The sequence below is a fragment of the Halichoerus grypus genome, chromosome 12 (genome assembly GCF_964656455.1).
Source record: "Halichoerus grypus chromosome 12, mHalGry1.hap1.1, whole genome shotgun sequence".
Classification (NCBI taxonomy): Eukaryota; Metazoa; Chordata; class Mammalia; order Carnivora; family Phocidae; genus Halichoerus; species Halichoerus grypus.
Genome location: NC_135723.1, coordinates 51,368,465 through 51,387,489, shown reverse-complemented (window position 1 = coordinate 51,387,489; position 19,025 = coordinate 51,368,465). Strand labels below are relative to the sequence as shown.

General features: G+C 35.9%; 1 protein-coding gene across 12 annotated transcripts in view; it reads right to left on the bottom strand.

Moving 5' to 3' along the window:
* Nucleotides 1-19,025, bottom strand: part of HDAC9 (histone deacetylase 9) — a 911,036-nt gene that overhangs the window by 435,553 nt on the left and 456,458 nt on the right. For 8 of the 12 annotated variants that reach the window (XM_078059344.1, XM_078059349.1, XM_078059341.1 and 5 more), the window contains 2 exons: nucleotides 5,252-5,493; nucleotides 936-1,086 (listed from right to left, as the gene is read on the bottom strand). In XM_078059344.1, coding sequence (XP_077915470.1) covers nucleotides 936-1,086; nucleotides 5,252-5,493 — 393 coding nt within the window. The remainder of the gene's footprint in view (nucleotides 1-935; nucleotides 1,087-5,251; nucleotides 5,494-19,025) is intronic. The other 4 variants (XM_078059350.1, XM_078059346.1, XM_078059351.1 and 1 more) reach the window with 1 other exon arrangement.

The following is a 19,025-nucleotide window of genomic DNA, read 5'->3' as shown; positions in this document are numbered from 1 at the left end:
AATTTTTTCCTAAGGTTAAAAAAAATGAGTAGTAAAACAATGCCTTTTAAAAATCAAGAGTCTTAGGGGACGGGGACCACATAAGTGATTGAACACAATACAATGATCTTCCCTGAATTGCTAGTTTGAAAAACTCACGTTTTAAAAAACTCTTTTGAGCATTAAACAAATAAATATCACTGACAGTTCCAGTTCAAGTCATCTGATTTTAAACCATGCTACATCCTGATTTTGAACTGACCTCAGACAGGGGAATTATTTGGATCTGTCTCCCTCTTGTGGATAGTTTTTTTTAACAAATGTTCTGCCTTCAACCTTCCCAAAGTCTGGGTACTCAAAAACTAGATGGAGGCTTGACTTACAGAGCAATTATTACTTGAGCAGGAGAACGGTATAGTGGGGAAATGTGGAAGCAAGTTTATTAATAAAACAATAGGGCGGGGCGCCTGGGTGGCTCAGTCGTTGAGCGTCTGCCTTCGGCTCAGGTCATGATCCCAGGATCTTGGGATCGAGCCCTGCATCGGGCTCCCTGCTCCGCGGGAAGCGTGCTTCTCCCTCTCCCACTCCCCCTGTTTGTGTTCCCTCTCTCGCTGTCTCTCTCTCTGTCAAATAAATAAATAAAATCATTAAAAAAAACACACACACAATAGGGCATGGCTAGGTTGCTTTAGTAGAACGTTTTTAAGGTTCAAAACAAGAGAAATCGGTATCCTTGCCCAAAAATGCTGTTTACTTCCTGAGACACTGCAGACCACATGCATGCAGAGAGAAGATGTGAATGTCAAAGCTTTACATTGGGGTCCATAATTTATTCTTTTAACTAAACGCAGACAGTTTTGACAAGTTTGATTCCGCTCCTTATCAGGCTTCTTCCTGAATGACGACCAGCTGAACATGAGGGAAGAGATCGATCTTTTACCCCTGGTGCCTCTTACTTTCTCGTCCTCTATCTTTGCCTCTGAGGGGAGGAAGCGGCTGTTCTCTGCGGTGCCTCTCTACTTCCTGTTCTTGCCTCTGCTGCTCCAGTTTCTGCTCCTTCTCTAGGAGTTCTTGCTGCTGTTTGATGGCGAGGAGTTCCTGTTGCAACTTGCGAGAAGAGAAAGACATGAGAGTGTGCAATTTCTTTAGGCTTCATTGTCATCACTGACCCAAATCAAACTCTTAGGAGCTTCTGGAACTTGTTTCTGTTTCGTTTACATTTTTACTCACTTTTTGGGTAAATTATTGGAATCTCAACACAAACAACTAACTTCATAGACGGTCTTCAGATCATCAATCAGCACGTTTTTAGGTAGCTTCATCACCCGTGCCGCCCCACCAAAAGTCAGTACCAAATTTGCTCTAATCTTCAGTTCCCTGAGTAGCGTCTCTTTGTACATGTGAAATATAAGAAACAGGCAACAGCAAGAATGGCCCAGAAGTCTGTTCTATCGAGTCCCTCTGGTGATAAATAAACAACTGAAACCTTCATTTATTATCCTGAGAAATGGTATGAAAGTAATCAAACCGAAGGAATGGTGAGAAATGAGTTAATTTGGGGGAAGTCTACCTGAAACAGAATGAATGTTAAAAATTTCAAAACCTGGGGCACCTGGGGGGCTCAGTCGTTAAGCGTCTGCCTTCAGCTCAGGTCATGACCCCCGGGTCCTGGGATCGAGCACCAAGTCAGGCTCTCTGCTCAGCGGAGAGTCTGCTTCTCCCTCTGCCCTCCCCCTGCTCGTTTCTCTCTCTCTCAAATAAATAAATAAAATCTTTTTAAAAACCTTCAAAACCTTACAGAAAATGTTCTCAGATTAACGTATCTATACATCCATAGTAGGCTTTTCTCTCATTAGAGCAGAAGCCTACTTCATTCATCCAGCAGGCAAAAACCTTCAGATTAGAGATGGGTCAAAACAAAATCATTTCCATTAAACTACTGTCAGGCTGTCTGAATCCCTTGACTTCACTTCCAAACAATAAGTAACATGAACATGAAGGATTCTTAATAACCGTGTTGACATGTCCGTTTTCTCTCGGATGGAGAAACAGGTACCTATGAATAAAAGTAAATGTGCTCCCTGCGGAGTAACTAAAGATTTTGAGTCCTACTTAGGCTCTGCTATTACTAGATATGAAATCTAGGCATCTTACTAAACTACTCAAAGCCCTGGCTCCTCATATGTAAGAGAAATAATCTCCGTCAAACATCATGTTCAGAATGCACATGAAATTTAGTTTGTAAGTTTGAACCATACTGATTTCAATTATTATTACTGTTTTCAGATCTCAGTCCTAATGAAGTTGGTGTAATTTGCTGTTTATATTAGATAGATACCTAAAACTCTGAAATTTATGCTGAAAAGTCAGAGAACGAAAACAAAAAGCTTTGTGGACTGGTATCAGTGTTACTCTGGAGGGAAAGGAAGCCAACTTCACATGCCAACCATGACAGCCTCACCCTCCCAGAAGGACATGGTTAGAAGCATTTCTGGTTATTCTTCATATTAAAATCTTTGGCATTTTGGCCTTGATATATCAATCCCTTATTGGAATACTTTAGATACTCCATTGTAAAAGAAAACTTTATAACTTCACTTAAACTCTGCCTTAAATATTAATTCTATACAGTTACTGGGATTGGTGAAATTGATTTCAACCAAAGCCCCAGTGAAATTGAAATTTAATCTATCTTAGGAATCTACAAAAGCACACAATTCAATTTCCATAGCTACTATTCATTATTGAAGACTGCAGGAATGACACTGAATAAAAAGAGAAAGAAACAAAACACCAACTGCCCAGTTTCAGATGTTCTGATACATGACACAGGGAGGATGATGTGGTAATTTTGATGGCAGACAAGGCAAGACTACAAAACTTGGAACAACCATTTACTGGTGTGTGGTCTTGGGTAAGTTTCAGTATGTCTCTCTGCCTCAGCTTACTAGGTAGAAAAATGGGATAACAACATCTAACTCAACAGATGTTGACTACAGAAGCCAAATATTCATAATGTTAATGTAAGTAAAGTTTCATGTACTGTGTGTTCCTCATAAACATAAAATCCAAATGAATGTTGAAAGCATCAACTCAGCCTTTCCCATAAAAAATGTTGAGTAAAATGAAACAAAAAATTTAAAAAGTAAAAAGCTTCCTAAACTTAAAAGGAAATTTAAAGGAGGTCTTTAGTTTCTGAGAAAAACAGCTTATTACTTTGGAAAATCATTTCAAAAACTAAATTTTCCTTTGAGCTATCTCAGAATCTTTTTTCTGTCAAGAGCCTCCTCTTTTCCTCTATTGTCCAGATGTCAGTAAACCTACTGTATTACTTTGTTTGAGCTAAAGTAACAGTTAATTACCTACTTGCTACTATTAACTTGTGAATAAAATGAAACAATACATTACATCAAGAATTTTTATATTGATCTTTACAACTACAAAAGGTACCAAATATAAATGAAGTATTTAAAGCAGTAATGTATTACTATTGCCCTGTATTCAATGCAACATGAATCAGTTACCACAGCAAAATGAACTATTATAGTTACTTTTAAATGTGTGGTGAAGAATATGAATTTTATTCATTCATCACTGTCATTCTCACATGCCAAGAATGAATGGAGAAGGAAATCTAAACATCAATGTTCCTGGTATTTTTTCAAGGGTCAAATAATAATGCTTTAAAAATAAGTCTATAAACTAAATTAAGGTTTCCTATTCTACAAAATACAGCCATGAGCTACTGGTTCTATATGAGACCCAAAACAAAATCCCCACTCTTAGTTTTAAGGTATCTTATAAGACTAATAAATTGCAAGAGTTCTTTTAGTAAAGTTCCCTAAAGAAGAAAACTATGATGTTTTATATCAGATGTCAAAGCCTTTTTTGGAAAAGAAGATAGAAGAGGACTTTCAGGTTAAGGAAGTGTATCTTAAAAAAGAAAGGACATAGGGAAGAACATATAGCATTTTTACCTTCTCAGACACTAATATTAGTGTGGTAGAATTTTATAATATTAACATAGATTAGTTATCTATATTAATCTGACATAAATGTGCTTGTATTTGATATGCAAGTGAGTCATAGATCAAGTATCTAGAACCTGTAATTTATTGCATTAGTAAATTAACATGTATTTACATCATTTTGAGGGACATAGACATAAAAATGGAATTTTATTATAAGTATTTGCTGATTTATATTACTGTCATAATAAATTCAAACTAAACATCTACTTAATCAGACCAAAATAGCTTTGCTTTAAATGTCTTTGTCAAGAATTTGAAAGACAATTTCACAAATAAAGCTAAAGTGATATTTATCTTAAAGATACAAAAAGAAATAGATACACAGATATACCTAAAATGACTTGATAACAAAACAGTCTATCATAAAAAATTCTGGGACATGGATATATTTCTCCTAGAAGAATTTACCCAACTTGGGTCTCAAACTGTCAACTACTCCCAAAATTCTTTCAATAAATTCTTATCTGCAGTCTATTAAACTTACATAAAAATGTTAAAAACATTTACATCAGTTTCTTCATATAGAATTCTCTTGAGCTTTTTATGTTATTATTTTAAATGTATACATTATGAGGCCTTCTTCATGGGGAAAATTAGAATATATTCAGAACATCTACTTATAGGGAGGTGGGTGGGGGGATGGGGGAAATAGGTGATGGGGATGAAGGACAGCGATTGTTGTGATGAGCACCGGGTGATGTATGGAAGCGCTGAATCCCTGTATTGTACTACCTGAAACTCGTACTACACTGTCTGTTAAATAACTGGAATTTAAATAAAAACTTTTAAAAATCCCCTTATAAACCAAAAACAAAGCAAAAAGGCTCTTTATTTATTGTTTCTGATAAATAGTTTATGCAGATTCTTTAAAAGTATCAAATGGATCTTCCCAGGCTCATGGTTCTTCTTGGTGTAGAGAATAAACGGGGCCAATGAACAAAATCATGTAGAAGACAAACTCAACAGAGGTTGGAAAGTTACTATTCCCTACTGTTGATGCTGTAAAACTAATGGATGAGAATGGTAGAGGCCCCTCCAAGAGCAAAGCTGGGTTTTAGTCAGCATTCTTACCACTTACCCAAGGTTTTCACCGGTAAAGTCACAATTTCCTCCAGGTCATACTTCCAGGTCTTAATCACAGTGAACCACACAGCCCCCCGCCCACAATGTTCCTTCTTATGCCCATGTCCTGTTGCAGGCTTCCTGAGTGAAAAGGTCAGAGGCAAGGAAATATTTGCTACCTTGATGTGCTCCTGGAGCTGAGCCTGGTGCTGTCGTGTCAAGTTTTCATGCTGTTTCTGAAATTCGGCAATCAGGAGCTGCTTCTGGATTTGCTGCTGTTGCTGGATGAGGAGTAATTCTTGCTGTAGTTGCTTCTCGCGGACAACAGGATCCACCACGGGCATCATCATCCTGAGGTCTGTCCTTAGGTCTAAAGGTGAGATGGGCTCTAGGCCCACAGGAACTTCTGACTTCACATCCACTAGAGAAACAGGAGGAAAAAAAAAAAGGGGTGGGGAGGGGGGCGTGACAGAGGATAGGAACTTAGTACATTGATTTGGAAACAAACAAAAATTAAAAGACTAGATTCTACCCTATACAACAAATTTTATGTCAACAAGTATAGTCCTTTTTTACAATGATGATAAAAGGTCTTTAGGGTATCAGTTTTGGTAAAATGGGCTCTATGCTAATTTTCACCCAGCAACCCCCTTTCATGAGTCTTCTAAATTTTTCTTTTCAAAGAGATGAATCCTGCTTCCCCCTGCCCCCCCCCAAAAAAATAAAAACCAAAAAATCACAGAGAGATGAATCCAATTATTTCCTGGTATCAAACTCATTCATAAAACTTACTCTACTGGACCACGAGTCAGGTCAACTTAGGACAAAAAATGCTACTTTATTGAAGAAAAGATGCCAGGTTATATAGAGAAACTTCTTTCACAACTCAATTTCCACACTTGCAAGCATGTTAGTTTGTAATCAGAGTCAGAAGGTATATTCTAAGATATATTCCTCAAGAATTAAGGAATTCCTTAAGATTTAAAGCTTTCAACAATGTATCTGCAGGGCTGTTGGACCTGGCAAAGAAAAAGTACAAATCTGCATACTAAAATGTTGAAAATGGTAGGTAGGTTAGTTAATCAACCACAACAATGGTGCCAGGTCTAAACAAGAAGGAGTGAAAGTCGCCAGTCTCTATGTGCTGTTTTTTCAATGACGATAATCTATATTTCAGTTATCTTATTCCTAAAACGAGAAAGGCACACAAATAGTGAGGAAGCTTAAAACAAATCAAACCACTAGAGGAACAAAGACTGGATGAGAATAATTAATTTGACAAGAATAATTATAGGATATTTAAATTTAAAAAAATTAGATAACGTATATAAAATTCTTAGCACTACTTCTATCAGATAATTTGTAGGACAGTATAAGAACAAAAGTTCATAGACAAGGTAGATAGGCAGTAACAACATGGAGTTGTTAAAAGAATTAAACGGGATAATCCACTCCAAGGACTTATAACATACAGAACATTTCTCAATAAATGCCTCGGGTTTTTTAATTATATAAAAATGGAATTTTCCTGTGTATGAAAATAAATCAACACTGTGTGGCTAACAAAACAAAAATATTAAGAGCAAGTATGCAAATAAAATTGTATGAGATTTCCACTTAATACTAGAAAATAAAAACACTAAAACTTCTAAAAAAATGGAAAAAGAAAAAAGAAAATAAAGGAATATAAATAAACAATTTTTTTTTTGAAGATTTTATTATTTATTTATTTGCCAGAGAGTGAGAGAGAGGGAGCGCACACAAGCAGGGGAAGGAAGCGGCAGAAAGAGGGAGAAGCAGGCTCCTCACTTTGCAAGGAGCCCGATGTGGGGCTCAATCTCAGGACCCTGACCTGAGCCGAAGGCAGACGCTTAACGACTGAACCACCCAGGTTTCCCTAAATAAACCATTTTTAAAAATTTACCTTTACTAGTAAAGAAATGCAAATTTTAAGTCAAAGTAAGGCATCATTTTCCAAACATTAAGTATCATCTATATGATTCATGTATATGCATATGTGTGTATAATGCCCCATTGTGTGGTGTAAGCATATGACCAAGTAGATAATTATATATTGCAAGTGGTACTACCAAACGGTTAAAACTTCTGAAAAACAATTTGGTGATATGTAAGAAAAATCATTAAATATTCTACCATTTGATTCAGGTTTGCCAACTGTTAAGAATATATCTTAAGGAGACAATAGTAACAGGAAAATACAGTTCAATCTCATACTGTTTGCTGAAGTATTATCATTTTAAATGAAATCCACCAACTACAAGGAATTGTCTAAGTAAAATATGTCACATCCATATGGTGGAAAAACACACAATCATTAAAAGTAATGTTTATGGGAACATGAAGAATGCTATTATAACATTAAGTGAAAAAACAGTAATAAAAGTGACATATACCCTCTGATAACTCTTTAAATAAATATAACTTAAGTCAATATACATTTACTGAGAATCTTAAATTCCAAGGTTTGATTCTAGATGTTGGGTTCGGTAGGAAAGCAAAAGAAACAAAAATTTCAGCCCTCTTAGAGCATATAATCTAGTGCGTTTTTGATTGTATTAGTCTCTGAATTCTTGTAGTAAAGACTGGTGAGATACAGAACAGAAGACAGTTGTATTTAGGGTGGAAATAGAAATAATTTTCCCCGTCTTACTCTTCTGTATTTTTCCAAATTGCATTTAATGCTCTGACTACCTACTCTAAGTAACTTAGATTTGTAAATTCCAGGTTGGGAGCTACAAAGTTAATTTTCCATGTGGATCGAAGAGCTATTTTCAGTGAGTCGAGAAAGGCTAACCAAAATCTCGTCTGTAGAAGTTAAGGCTGCAAATACTAAATAAAACATTAATGTCCTAACTTATCACTTGAATTGTGTGTGTGTACAAGGCACGTGGTATGCACCTGTGGGTGGGGTGGGGAGGGGGCTGGTACCAATCCTGGGTTGCTAACGCTGGTCACTTTTCAATGTATTGATCAGAAGCTTGCATTGATAGTACTACCCATGTCACTTTAATGAAAATGGTAAAACAATTTATTAAAAAAACATAGTTTGGTGGACGGTGTCTTCCAAAACACTGATATTTATGAAAGGAGAGATAGTAATTGTGACAAGTTTGGGATTAAATGAGGATGATGGCCTGTAAGATTTCTTAGTTGCAATGTCTGATGTAGAACTTTCAATCAAGACTCTGGAGTAACATGAGATTTTGAGCATTAATTTATAGAGTTGGCATAATTCCAACCAAAAGCAATGACTGTTAATGATGTATTTCATTTTTGCATTAAAAAGGCCAAACTACAGCCCTCAATGTTTACATGGAAATCCCAAAAAACAAAGGTCAGAATTTAACCCTATAAAGACACAATGTAGAATTTTCAGGAGACCCTGGGGTCTCTTCTTGTTGGCATTCTTATCATCCATAAACCGTGAATATCAAATCCCTAAAAAACCCCTCCCCACAAAACAAGATAAGGGGGGGAAAAGTCCCAGAACTCTCCAAAACATCTATTGTAAACCTCAAAGGGTAATTTGACTTCTTAACCTGCTATCCCAACAGAAATGATTGTGTCTAACTGCCTGCCTTTGTTCAGAGACTAATCACTAAATTGTGAAAAATCACCCTCAACTTACAAAAACTGCTCTTGATTATAAATAATTGCCCAAGACTGAGAGAAAGTGGCAAGCAAGATCCCAGTCTTTCATCCAATTTATTCAGCAGCAATCCACATTCCATTTGTCTAGACTAAATATAGCAGCGTTTATACAAGAAATCAATAGTGCTTGCAGAGAGGAGAGCAAAGGCATGAATATTTCATCAAACTCAGAGAGAAATGGCAATCAGCAAACTGATGGTTCTGTGTAGGTCATCTTTGGCCTGCTGGATTAGTTCTGTTACATGGACAATAGCTCATCTCTGGCTAATCATAATCGTATCATAACCATTCTTTCTATTTTTAACATTAATTGCATTGTGGGTGGCAAAGACTCATCGTATTCCAAAAGAAGTGATGGATTTTTCTTACAGCATCTGTGACAGGCTAATAAGCCTCCCCAGGAGCAATAATAGTAACACAAGACCAGGGCTAAGTTTCAACAAGTTACAGTCACTTTCATATCACAGAATGTGAAAGAAAGGGCATTGTCCACAGTTGCTGTATTATCGTAATTAGAAATAATCAACTTACAAGAAAAAATTTACAACCAATTTTAACAGTGAGGAAATGGAATCATCTCTATTCATAACATCTCTTGTCTAGGAACATGCAAATTCCTTATAAATTACTTAGAACAGGTGCCAGTGATACATAAGTTAGAAAGAAGTTGATGCAAACAAATTGTAGTTATTAGTAGCACTAGTTATAAACAAATCATGTTTTCTTAACAGATCTCAATTACTTTAGCTCGAGACCTCACTACTTTATTTGGACTCACTATGTTTGTCTGAGATTTCAACTACATGCCAACACATATATATGTGATATTTATATTGTCATTCTAATACCAAATTCCCAGTCAGAACATTTCCAAATATACATTAACTAGTCTTAATTATCACTTTACAAAGCCCTGTTCATTCCTTCTCCAGTGTCTTTCTTAATTGTTTCTTGGATAGTTATGTCTTCTTCTGTTTAGCATTAATCAACTCATGCAATTTTGTTTTGGAAATAGTTTTTAGTTTTTAATGAACATGGAAACAAAAATCTCCCATTTCAAAATAAAAATCTCAAATCATATAGATGTGTATAATAATCACACCTATATAAGCAACATACATGCCCTGTTTATAGTTGTAACTTAATTTCTTCAACACATTTTTAAAAATATTTTTTAAAGTGTTAATTCAGAGTTTGAAGGATAACTTAGTCACCATGGAGTGTTTAAGTCTTCACTTTAGATACTTTATTTATAGCACAGTTAAGTAGGGAGAACTTTCGTATGTTCAAGACCAGAAATCTTTGGTTGCTCTTTGTCAGCTGACTTACAAACAAGAATCCATTCTTTTTAAGACTGTTTTAAGTGAACCACTGGCAAACCCCACGGATGGAAAAATTCTAAGGATGCACAATTTTGACCATTTACAACTATGACAACTATGGCTGAAGACTGTTCATGCCGCTCCTCTGAAATGAAATCCCAAAGCAGCAGAGTGCAAACTACAGGTTTTCACAAGCAATTGGCATAGGCACAATCTCACCACCATTTGTATGTGTCAACTCAGCTACAAATTAAAACTTGAAAAAATGCAATAAAAACAAGGACCATGTTTATCTCCGTTAATATTCATAGTTACAGCAGCTACACCTCGGGGTGGAGCATCACCAATGCTGCCCAGAGCCAGTTTACATGGAAATTAAGTTCTTTATACCAAGGAAGGGATTGTCCACAACCAATGGCAAGTGGACATATGAACTACAAGTGCTAGATTTGGGGAGAAATAAATGTTGCTCTGATCATCTGATCAGCTAACATAAGCAGCTTTCATTGTGAGCCTTCTGGAACAGAAATTGAAGAGGTCTCGGGGAATGCGTAGATGAAATCCGTAAGTAGCACATTATAGATTTTGTCCTAACTATAGCACTATCTGTCAATCCTACCATGAGCAATCTTTTTTTTTTTTTTTAAGATTTTATTTAATTATTTGACAGAGAGAGAGACAGCGAGAGAAGGATCACAAGCAGGGGGGAGTGGGAGAGGAAGAAGCAGGCTTCCCGCTGAGCAGAGAGCCTGATGTGGGGCTCGATCCCAGGACCCTGGGATCATGACCTGAGCCGAAGGCAGACGCTTAACAACGGAGCCACCCAGGCGCTCCTCCCACCATGAGCAATCTTAAGAGTTTGCTTTGCAATGGGGGATAGATCCTAGCTTCACTGACACTTGTCATTGGTTATTTTGATCACTGAAGAGAGTTTTTTCAGGTAGCATCCATGGGTTTTGGAAAATAAACTGAAAAACTCAAGTCTTTTTCTTCCCTCAACTCCATGAACTTGATTTAAACCCATTTAAATCGCCTCAATATTCCCTTTTCTGAAATCCTGCTGTCACCTTCCACCCCCTTCTAAGAATGTTTTGGAACTACATATATACAATTTTGTAATTTTATTTACATTTTTACTCCTTATATCCTGTTGGTTATATCAGAGCATAAAGCTATCTGATGTTTGTATCTGTTTAACAAGTCTTTTTTCTCAATAACCATACTGCAGCACAAATTCTTAAGTATTATACTATCTAAAGAAAACATCAGAGACTACCTAGGGCTGTATGTATCTAAAACAACATTGTAGTCATTGCTTTTATGTATCATCAGGTTAACATCATTTTTCATTAACTCCTTTATTCAGCAAGTATTTGTAAAGCCCTATGAAGTAACAAAAAAGTTTTTAGTCAGCAAGAGAAGTAAGGAAAGCCTTCAGAGAACTCATATTTTGCCACAGAAGATCAACCTATTAACTTATGTAGAAAACATGACACATGAAAGGCAATGATGTTGGTGTTCCAGAATCCCACCTAGGCCCTCTTCTGTTTTCTCGCCAGGACTCTCCATGGTCAGAAGAATCATATGGGAATGAAATCAGAAATACATGTGCACATATGCACACATATACATATGCCCAATTAAAATCCTAAAGCAATTACTTATTAGGTCTTTATGACCGCTTGAATTTCAGATAAATATTATTTGGCTGTTTAAATTATTGATAACTGAATGCGTTTCCAGCAATAGTGAGTAAGTATTTGAAAAAAAATGACCTCAAATATTTTTCTATTTAACGTGTCATTTCACATTTCCCAGATCCCAGAGTACTGACAGGTGACAACCATGGAAGTGGGGTGGGAGCCCCAAGTAAAATAAAATTTACCCACCCATGCTGTTTGTCTCAGCAGGGATCACCAAGAACAGGCCATGTGCAGAATTATCTAAACAGTAAGGCTTAATTTGTAAATGATCATCCAACGTTCTATTAATCAGAAAATTAGGCCAGCATTTGGTAAACTCAGAAATTTTTCGTCTCGAATTTGAAAAATGAAGAATTAAATTACTAAATGTAAATAGAAAAGAATAAATCCTCCTGAAGTTATTTAATCAAAATTCTTTGTTTTATCTAAAATAGCCAATAATTGATTTAAATTTTTCAAAAATTTTATTTATTTTTTCTTGAGAGACAGAAAGAGAGAGAGGGAAGCAGGGGCAGAGGCAGAGGGAGAAGCAGGCTCCCCGCAGAGCAGGGAGCCCGATGCGGGACTTGATCTGAGCAGAACACAGACGCTAACCCACTGAACTACCCAGGCACCCAACCAATAATTGATTTAAAAAAAAATACAGAACACCCTTTATTGAAGGCTTTTCATTGAAATGCATAGTGTCCTTTCTGTCTTGGAAAGCACATTTTCTTTGAAAAAATAAATTAGTAAATTTGAGTGTACCTAACATCAAACATGGGGAAGGGGAAAACAAGTAATACGTCCTCAGTCTGATGACAAAGCTGCCCAATATCCCCTTAGTAATACAAATACTCTTAGCTGATTTTCCACTGTCTCTACTGATAGCATCATCATAAAATAAAAAAGAATTAGAAAATTATCGGACATGAAAAGAATAATTTTTTTAAGAATAATTTTTTATAACAAGAATTATTTAAATTGATTAGTCCAGAAATACAATTCTCCCTCAAAGTGATTCTGTTCAAGTTATACATATCTTTAGTTTCTTCAAGTGCACGAATACATGGCATAAATGAAAAGAAAATAAATGCAAGAAGCAATCTGGGCTTTGATTTACTATTCTCTTATTTCCCAAGGGTCTGAACAGGAAACAAAAATAACCACAAATGACTAAAATTTCAGTAGGCCTTGAAATATCAACATTTAAGTTAAAGAAAGCTAACTTTTTAATCAAAGCCTTACTATTTTGATTTACTTAATTCAAATTCCCTCTCTGCAAATATGCTTTTGAATTAAGCAGTCATAACAAACCATAACACAAACATGAATTGCCAACTCATTTGTAATACCCACTTAGTTCTAAACTATTGCAGTGTTTGCTGGCTCCTCACTATTTGAGAACCAAGTAAAAGCTTCATTGAGCTTCTTGCAGTATGGAAACAAGATCAAGCCAATTTCTGTGACTTCCAGGTAATAGGAGCAAAGCACCTAATACATATTATTTTGTAATTTGAGGTAAAAATTCAACCTGACATAACAGTACCTGTAAATGAAGCCTTCAGTAGATGAGAAATTTTAGTGTTTTAAAATAGAAAATATAAATATTAATCCAAAAAGTTATTTATTTAGCCACATAGAACACTCATCACCTGGGACAAGCAAACTGACCTTGACAAGAGTTACAATGAAGGGAGGACACTGTTTCCTTCACCATATTTTTTCCTACAACTTACATGTTCTTCTAGGTTACAGATAATTACTTAATTGTTACTATTTGCAAAGGGCTAACAATACTTCCTTCTTATTATGAAAACCTAATATTTGAAGCAGCAGATTCCCTTCTAACTCCATGTTCTAGTCCGTCATCTGACATGTAAGATAAGTTTAATACATAAGTTTCAGGTTAATGAATAATGATTGACCAAATAGCTCTCTCAGCAGATACCCCTCTCTAACAACTCTCTCCATGTCCCAATTACGTTTGTTTATTCAGAAAATGCAATTTTTAAAAAAAAAAATGCGTTCCTACTCTTAATCAGCAACCCTTGTTTGTGGAAGTATGTAACTGTGTTCTTTCTTGATAGAGAAAAAGAGCTTTTATTGCTTCTTATAATCTGCCAGGAAAATTACCTTTAACCAGGAAAAAAATATTTCAGTCTTTTCTGAGAGTTTCAGTGCTTTAATATATTCAAGACAACAGTGTGTATTGAAAGGTGCAGGAAAGTAGGAGGGTAACAAGAGCAGAAATGCTGGGCATGATGCTTCCCTTCTTTTCCTCTTTGATCCAAACCATGTCTTTTCCTTTCTATCCTCTAATCTTCAATCCTACAGAATGGGAATAGGATTTCAACCAATGCACTCTTCTTTTTTTTTCCTTCTCCAGGTCTGGGTTGTTTGTTAAGTTCTGAGGAAATCTTTATTACAAAACGAAAAATCTTTAAGTCCCACTAAAACCTTCTAAATATAGGATTGCGCTGGCTTTTAGAAACATTTCTTTCAATAACTGGACACTTTCTTCAAATAAAATCTTATGAATAGCCCCAACGTATAAAACCAGCAGGAGCACAACTCTTCAGGGGGAACCGCTCTGGTTCCTTCCCCTGGGAATCCAGACTCCAAGGAATTCAGTTTGAAAATCACTGTTCTAACTGCATTATTTCTTTATTTGCTAAATTCAAATCAGAAGCAAATTATATTACTGCTCTTTCAAAGAACATGGCATTACTGTGTCATGGAATTATGGGAATTTGGAATTTTTGAATTGGAAATAATAAAGTTTCACTTTGTACATACAATTTGGGGGGAAAAGTAAATGTTAAAAAATAAAAAATTCATCTAACGTTGCATAATTTCAAATCTAGCCAGACAAATGCACTGGCACCTGTGTTTATGCCACATGGTGGCACCACTTCTGCTCATAAGTAGAAATACCCACTATCCTTTGTCAGGAAGCACGTTGAATATATGTGAGTTTCAAAATAATTATGCAAGCTTGGAATTATGCAAAGTTTTCAGGGCTTGAGCATTCTAATAAAATGTGACTTCCCTATGCCGATTCCAAATTTGGCTTTCTAAACTTGGTTAAGAACAAAGATACCATAATGTTAGTCAGTCTGGAGAGTTGCTTTCTTTTAATTTAAATTATGAAGCCAACACCAATACCACTGCTTATTATGTGCCACACACTGTTCTGAATGTTTTATAAAATAAATGTTAATTCATTCATTCTTTTGTACAACACCGTATGAGGTTGGACTCTCTGGTTCCATGGGGTAGACACGATTATGATCCTTACTCACAGATGAGGGAAATGGAGGCCACAGAGGAACTTGGCCAGAGTCACACAGGCACTAAATGGTACAACAGGCATGAAAACAGACACCGTTCAGCTCCAGAGTCACGATCTTAGCCACTCCACTCCCACTCATGAGCGCTACAGAACAGGTATCCAATTTAATCTCTATGCAGTTCAGGCTGGCGTAAACCTTGGTATAAACAAGACTGAAAGGTTTTTTTGTTAAAATGATATCCCATATTTTTATTTTTAGAGGTAAAGAGAACCATTTACTTGTATTTGCCAATACATACAATAGAGAGATCTGTAGTAGAACACATTTCTGTATATTTTGACACATTTGTGTATTTTCAGGTGAGTTCAAAGCTTCTTTCTTAACACCTGTGTTTCGATGCTTTTTTAAGAAACAATTCTGTATTTAGGAAGTGCGTATTTGGTATTTCATCCTTTTCTTTTAGCTATAAGAAAATTCTGTTGAGTCTAGACAATTTTTTTTTTTAATTCATCTAACTTTCCAATCTGAATCCATTAACTCCCAGGTAAAGACTGCCTAATAATGAAGTTATGTTTAGTACTTGATTAACTAAATCCCCTTGGATTGTATCTGAGGTGGTGATACTGACTCATAATTAACTTTAAATAGTGTTAATGAGATTTAAATGTGTTGTTCATAAATTTTTAGATTACTTTTTTAATTGAAGAAAGTAAGTAGTAACAAAAAGGAAGAGGCAGCTGTTTTTTGACAGTGTGAGAAAAGATTTGACAGGATAGACTGTGGTGGTTTATTTTTTTCTGATTTCAGAGCTTTTTCGGTGTATGATTCGCTGTGCCTTATGAGGGATGATCTCTAGGCATTAAGGCACAACTTAGAAGGTAAGTGGAAGGGTCTACCTCAAAGAAAGCCCTGAAGTTGTCAGAAAAATCTGATTTAAAAAAGTATATATATAAATAAGTAGAAATCAATATATCTGTTTCTGTGCATTAATTAAAGACCTTCATAATCTGGCATAAGAAAGTGTAATAATTTTTCTCTGTTCATTTCTATTTAATTAGATATCATTAAAATTTCTATTTCTGGTAGAACTCATAGTATCTGTTTATAGGAATGGCCTGTATTCAGAGAACTGTCAGCATTACAAAACACTTCTCAATATTTTAAGCACAGCTTTGAGATGATCAGTCTACAACTTGAAGTGCTACACTCTGTACAAACCAAGTATAAGAAACAAGCTATTTAAGGTATTAAAAACAAACAGGATTCTGCAGAGCAGGGGTCAGCAAACTATGGCTCAGGGGCCCCAGTCAGCCCCCTGTTTTTTGTTTTGTTTTGTTTTGTTTTGTTTACCACCTATGACCCAAGAATGGCTTTCACATTCTTGAATGGTTTAAAAAAAAAAGAAAAAAAAGAAAAGACATGTGAAGATTATTTGGAATTCAAACTCCAGTGTTCTTAAATAAAGTTTTATTGGAACACAGGCACTCTCATTCATTTGCATATAGGCTATAGCTGCTTTCCGACTACAAAGTCAGGGGGGAGTGCCACAGAGGCAGGATGGCCTGCAAAACCTAAAATATTTACTACCTGCCCCTGACAGAAAAAGTCTGTCCCACCTGTTGCAGAGAATCTGTAGCCAATTTTTTATTGTCACACAGTGATGCTTCCCTGTGATAATCAAATGTCTAAGCCGCCTCTATTCTCTACTCTACATAATTAGGAAGCAAAATAGGCTGACAGGAAAGAAGCTCTAAGTATTTTCATTGGATTGATATATTAGTTTTAGGCGTTGTTGCTTCTTCTTCGCATTAAGCGGTTAACTGGAAAACAAATAAATAAGGATGATGGAATTTTTAAGTGAGCAGTATGTGCTGAGCACTGGTTACAATCTTTGCATGAATTTTCTTCATGTCATACAGCAGCCTTATTATTATCCCCAGTTTACAGGTGGTAATAAGGAACACTAGACAGGTTTAAGTTAATTTTGCAAGGTCACGTATACAACGTCTTTATTTTAAGTGCTATTTTATTTTGCTTACTTAAATTCATGGTAAATATTAATTTAGAATGATGTTAAATGGAAGTCACTTTATCATATTCCATACTAAACAATTCAGGTAGGTTTTCCTTCTAATTTATCTCTTTTCCGTGAAGCAGAGATAACATACCCTGCATGAAGCTAGATCTAGAACAAATATTTGCTCAACTGAAATTTCTTTTAATAAAATAAAGAACATAGACTGCTCCCATCTGCGTAGCAGTTGCTATGTAATTATATTGTGTACATATATATATATATGTATCTATCTATCTGTCTATATGGATTCAAAAGACCACTGCATTTTATAGAAATCAACATTTGAATGAGTTTACAAAAGGAATGATTAGAAATTACAGGATATTGTGTTTATTTGACATTAAAATTTTTGTTAATAATGTGTGGGTTGATTTAGTTTATACTGAATATTTTAAAACCTTGAGGTTTTAAAGAAACATCACATGTACCTCAAAGCTACAATAACACTACTACAAGGTTGGCTATTATGCCCTAGTGATAGATCTGTAGCCAAACCACTAAGAAATTCGGTGCCTCAAACAAAATAGCCCTAGCAGTTAGCATTGTAAGGAAAAAAAAAAACTTATGGAAAAAAATAGTAACCCAAATGTTCTTCCAGATATTAATGTAATTTTAAATTAATGTAACCCAAGATCATAGGAAATACATTGCTAATCATAGAGCTTAGCAAAGCCATTCTGAATCCAATGGTTTCAATTTTATTTTCCACAGAATTCATAACATAATGTAGATCAGACTGGTAAAGGAGACTCAGCAGCTTGAGAACTCATTTGTTAAACAAAAATTTACGTTTAGTTTTCAAAAAAATACTTTAAATCAATGGTTTGGAATTTGTAATCATTGAAAGAAAATTTAAAAAGTAAATATTGCCTTGATGAAACAAAAGAAATAAGAGAGAACAAAAAATAGATGCAAGTTTTATTTATCCTAAAAGAAATGCAGTTGTATAGGGGTTACTCAGGTTTTCCTTCCCTGCCAGTGTAGGGGGGAGAAGGAAGGAGCTAGAACCCCGTGTGATTCCTGAGGTCAGTAAGGAAATTCAACCTGCTGAGTTAGGCATGTGTCTGTTCGATCGATGTAGGCTGTTCAGTTGGGTTTCTTCGTCTCAAGGTAAAGTTGGCAGGAGGCAGGATTTAGTCAAAGCCAAGGTTCAGAAATTTCTGGGCATGTCTGGAGAGCAGGTGGGGCTGGCACAGCAGATGTCCATTTGCATAAAAGACTAAGGCACCTCCTAAGAAGAACTCATCTTCAGAAAAGAGGAAGCCAGGCCTGACACACTTGACCTGATAACCAAGCCTCCGGGCCTGAGGGATTCTGATTGAGAATACAGAGTTCCCTCCCTTCTCTGTGTACCCTCACCTCCACGTCCCAGGGTACAAACCTCCTTTCCATCTTTTATGCTACTCTGAAAATGCTTTCCCCAAACGCATTGGTAAGATCATATTGTTAAAAACATGTCTGTGTTTCACCTGACTCAGTCATGGGACCCCGTTGTTTTAGAGAACAAATAAATGTATAAATTAATCAATCAATCTTCTTTCCATCACTGGCTCATGCCCAATATCTTGTCAAAGGATTGAAGCAGAACATGGCAGAACTCCGTGTGCAGTTCTAATCTTGATCACTCTATTTCTGTGGGACTTTGGTTCCTCATGTAGAAAACAAATAAAACAAAGAGGCTGAAGTGATGATTCTCAAGCCTCTTTCTAGTGCCAGAGCTATTCTCTCCACCCCCAAATTATATAGAATATTTATTAGTCTCTATCAGAAAGTCTATCTCATGAGGGAGGCAATTACTGTTGGCCTTCACTGACCTCTTTGGGTAAATCAATAACCAGCAGAGCAGGTTCTGACCAGAGAAAAGAAGGGGTCTTAGGAGGGAAGAGAAGAACTCCTACCAAATA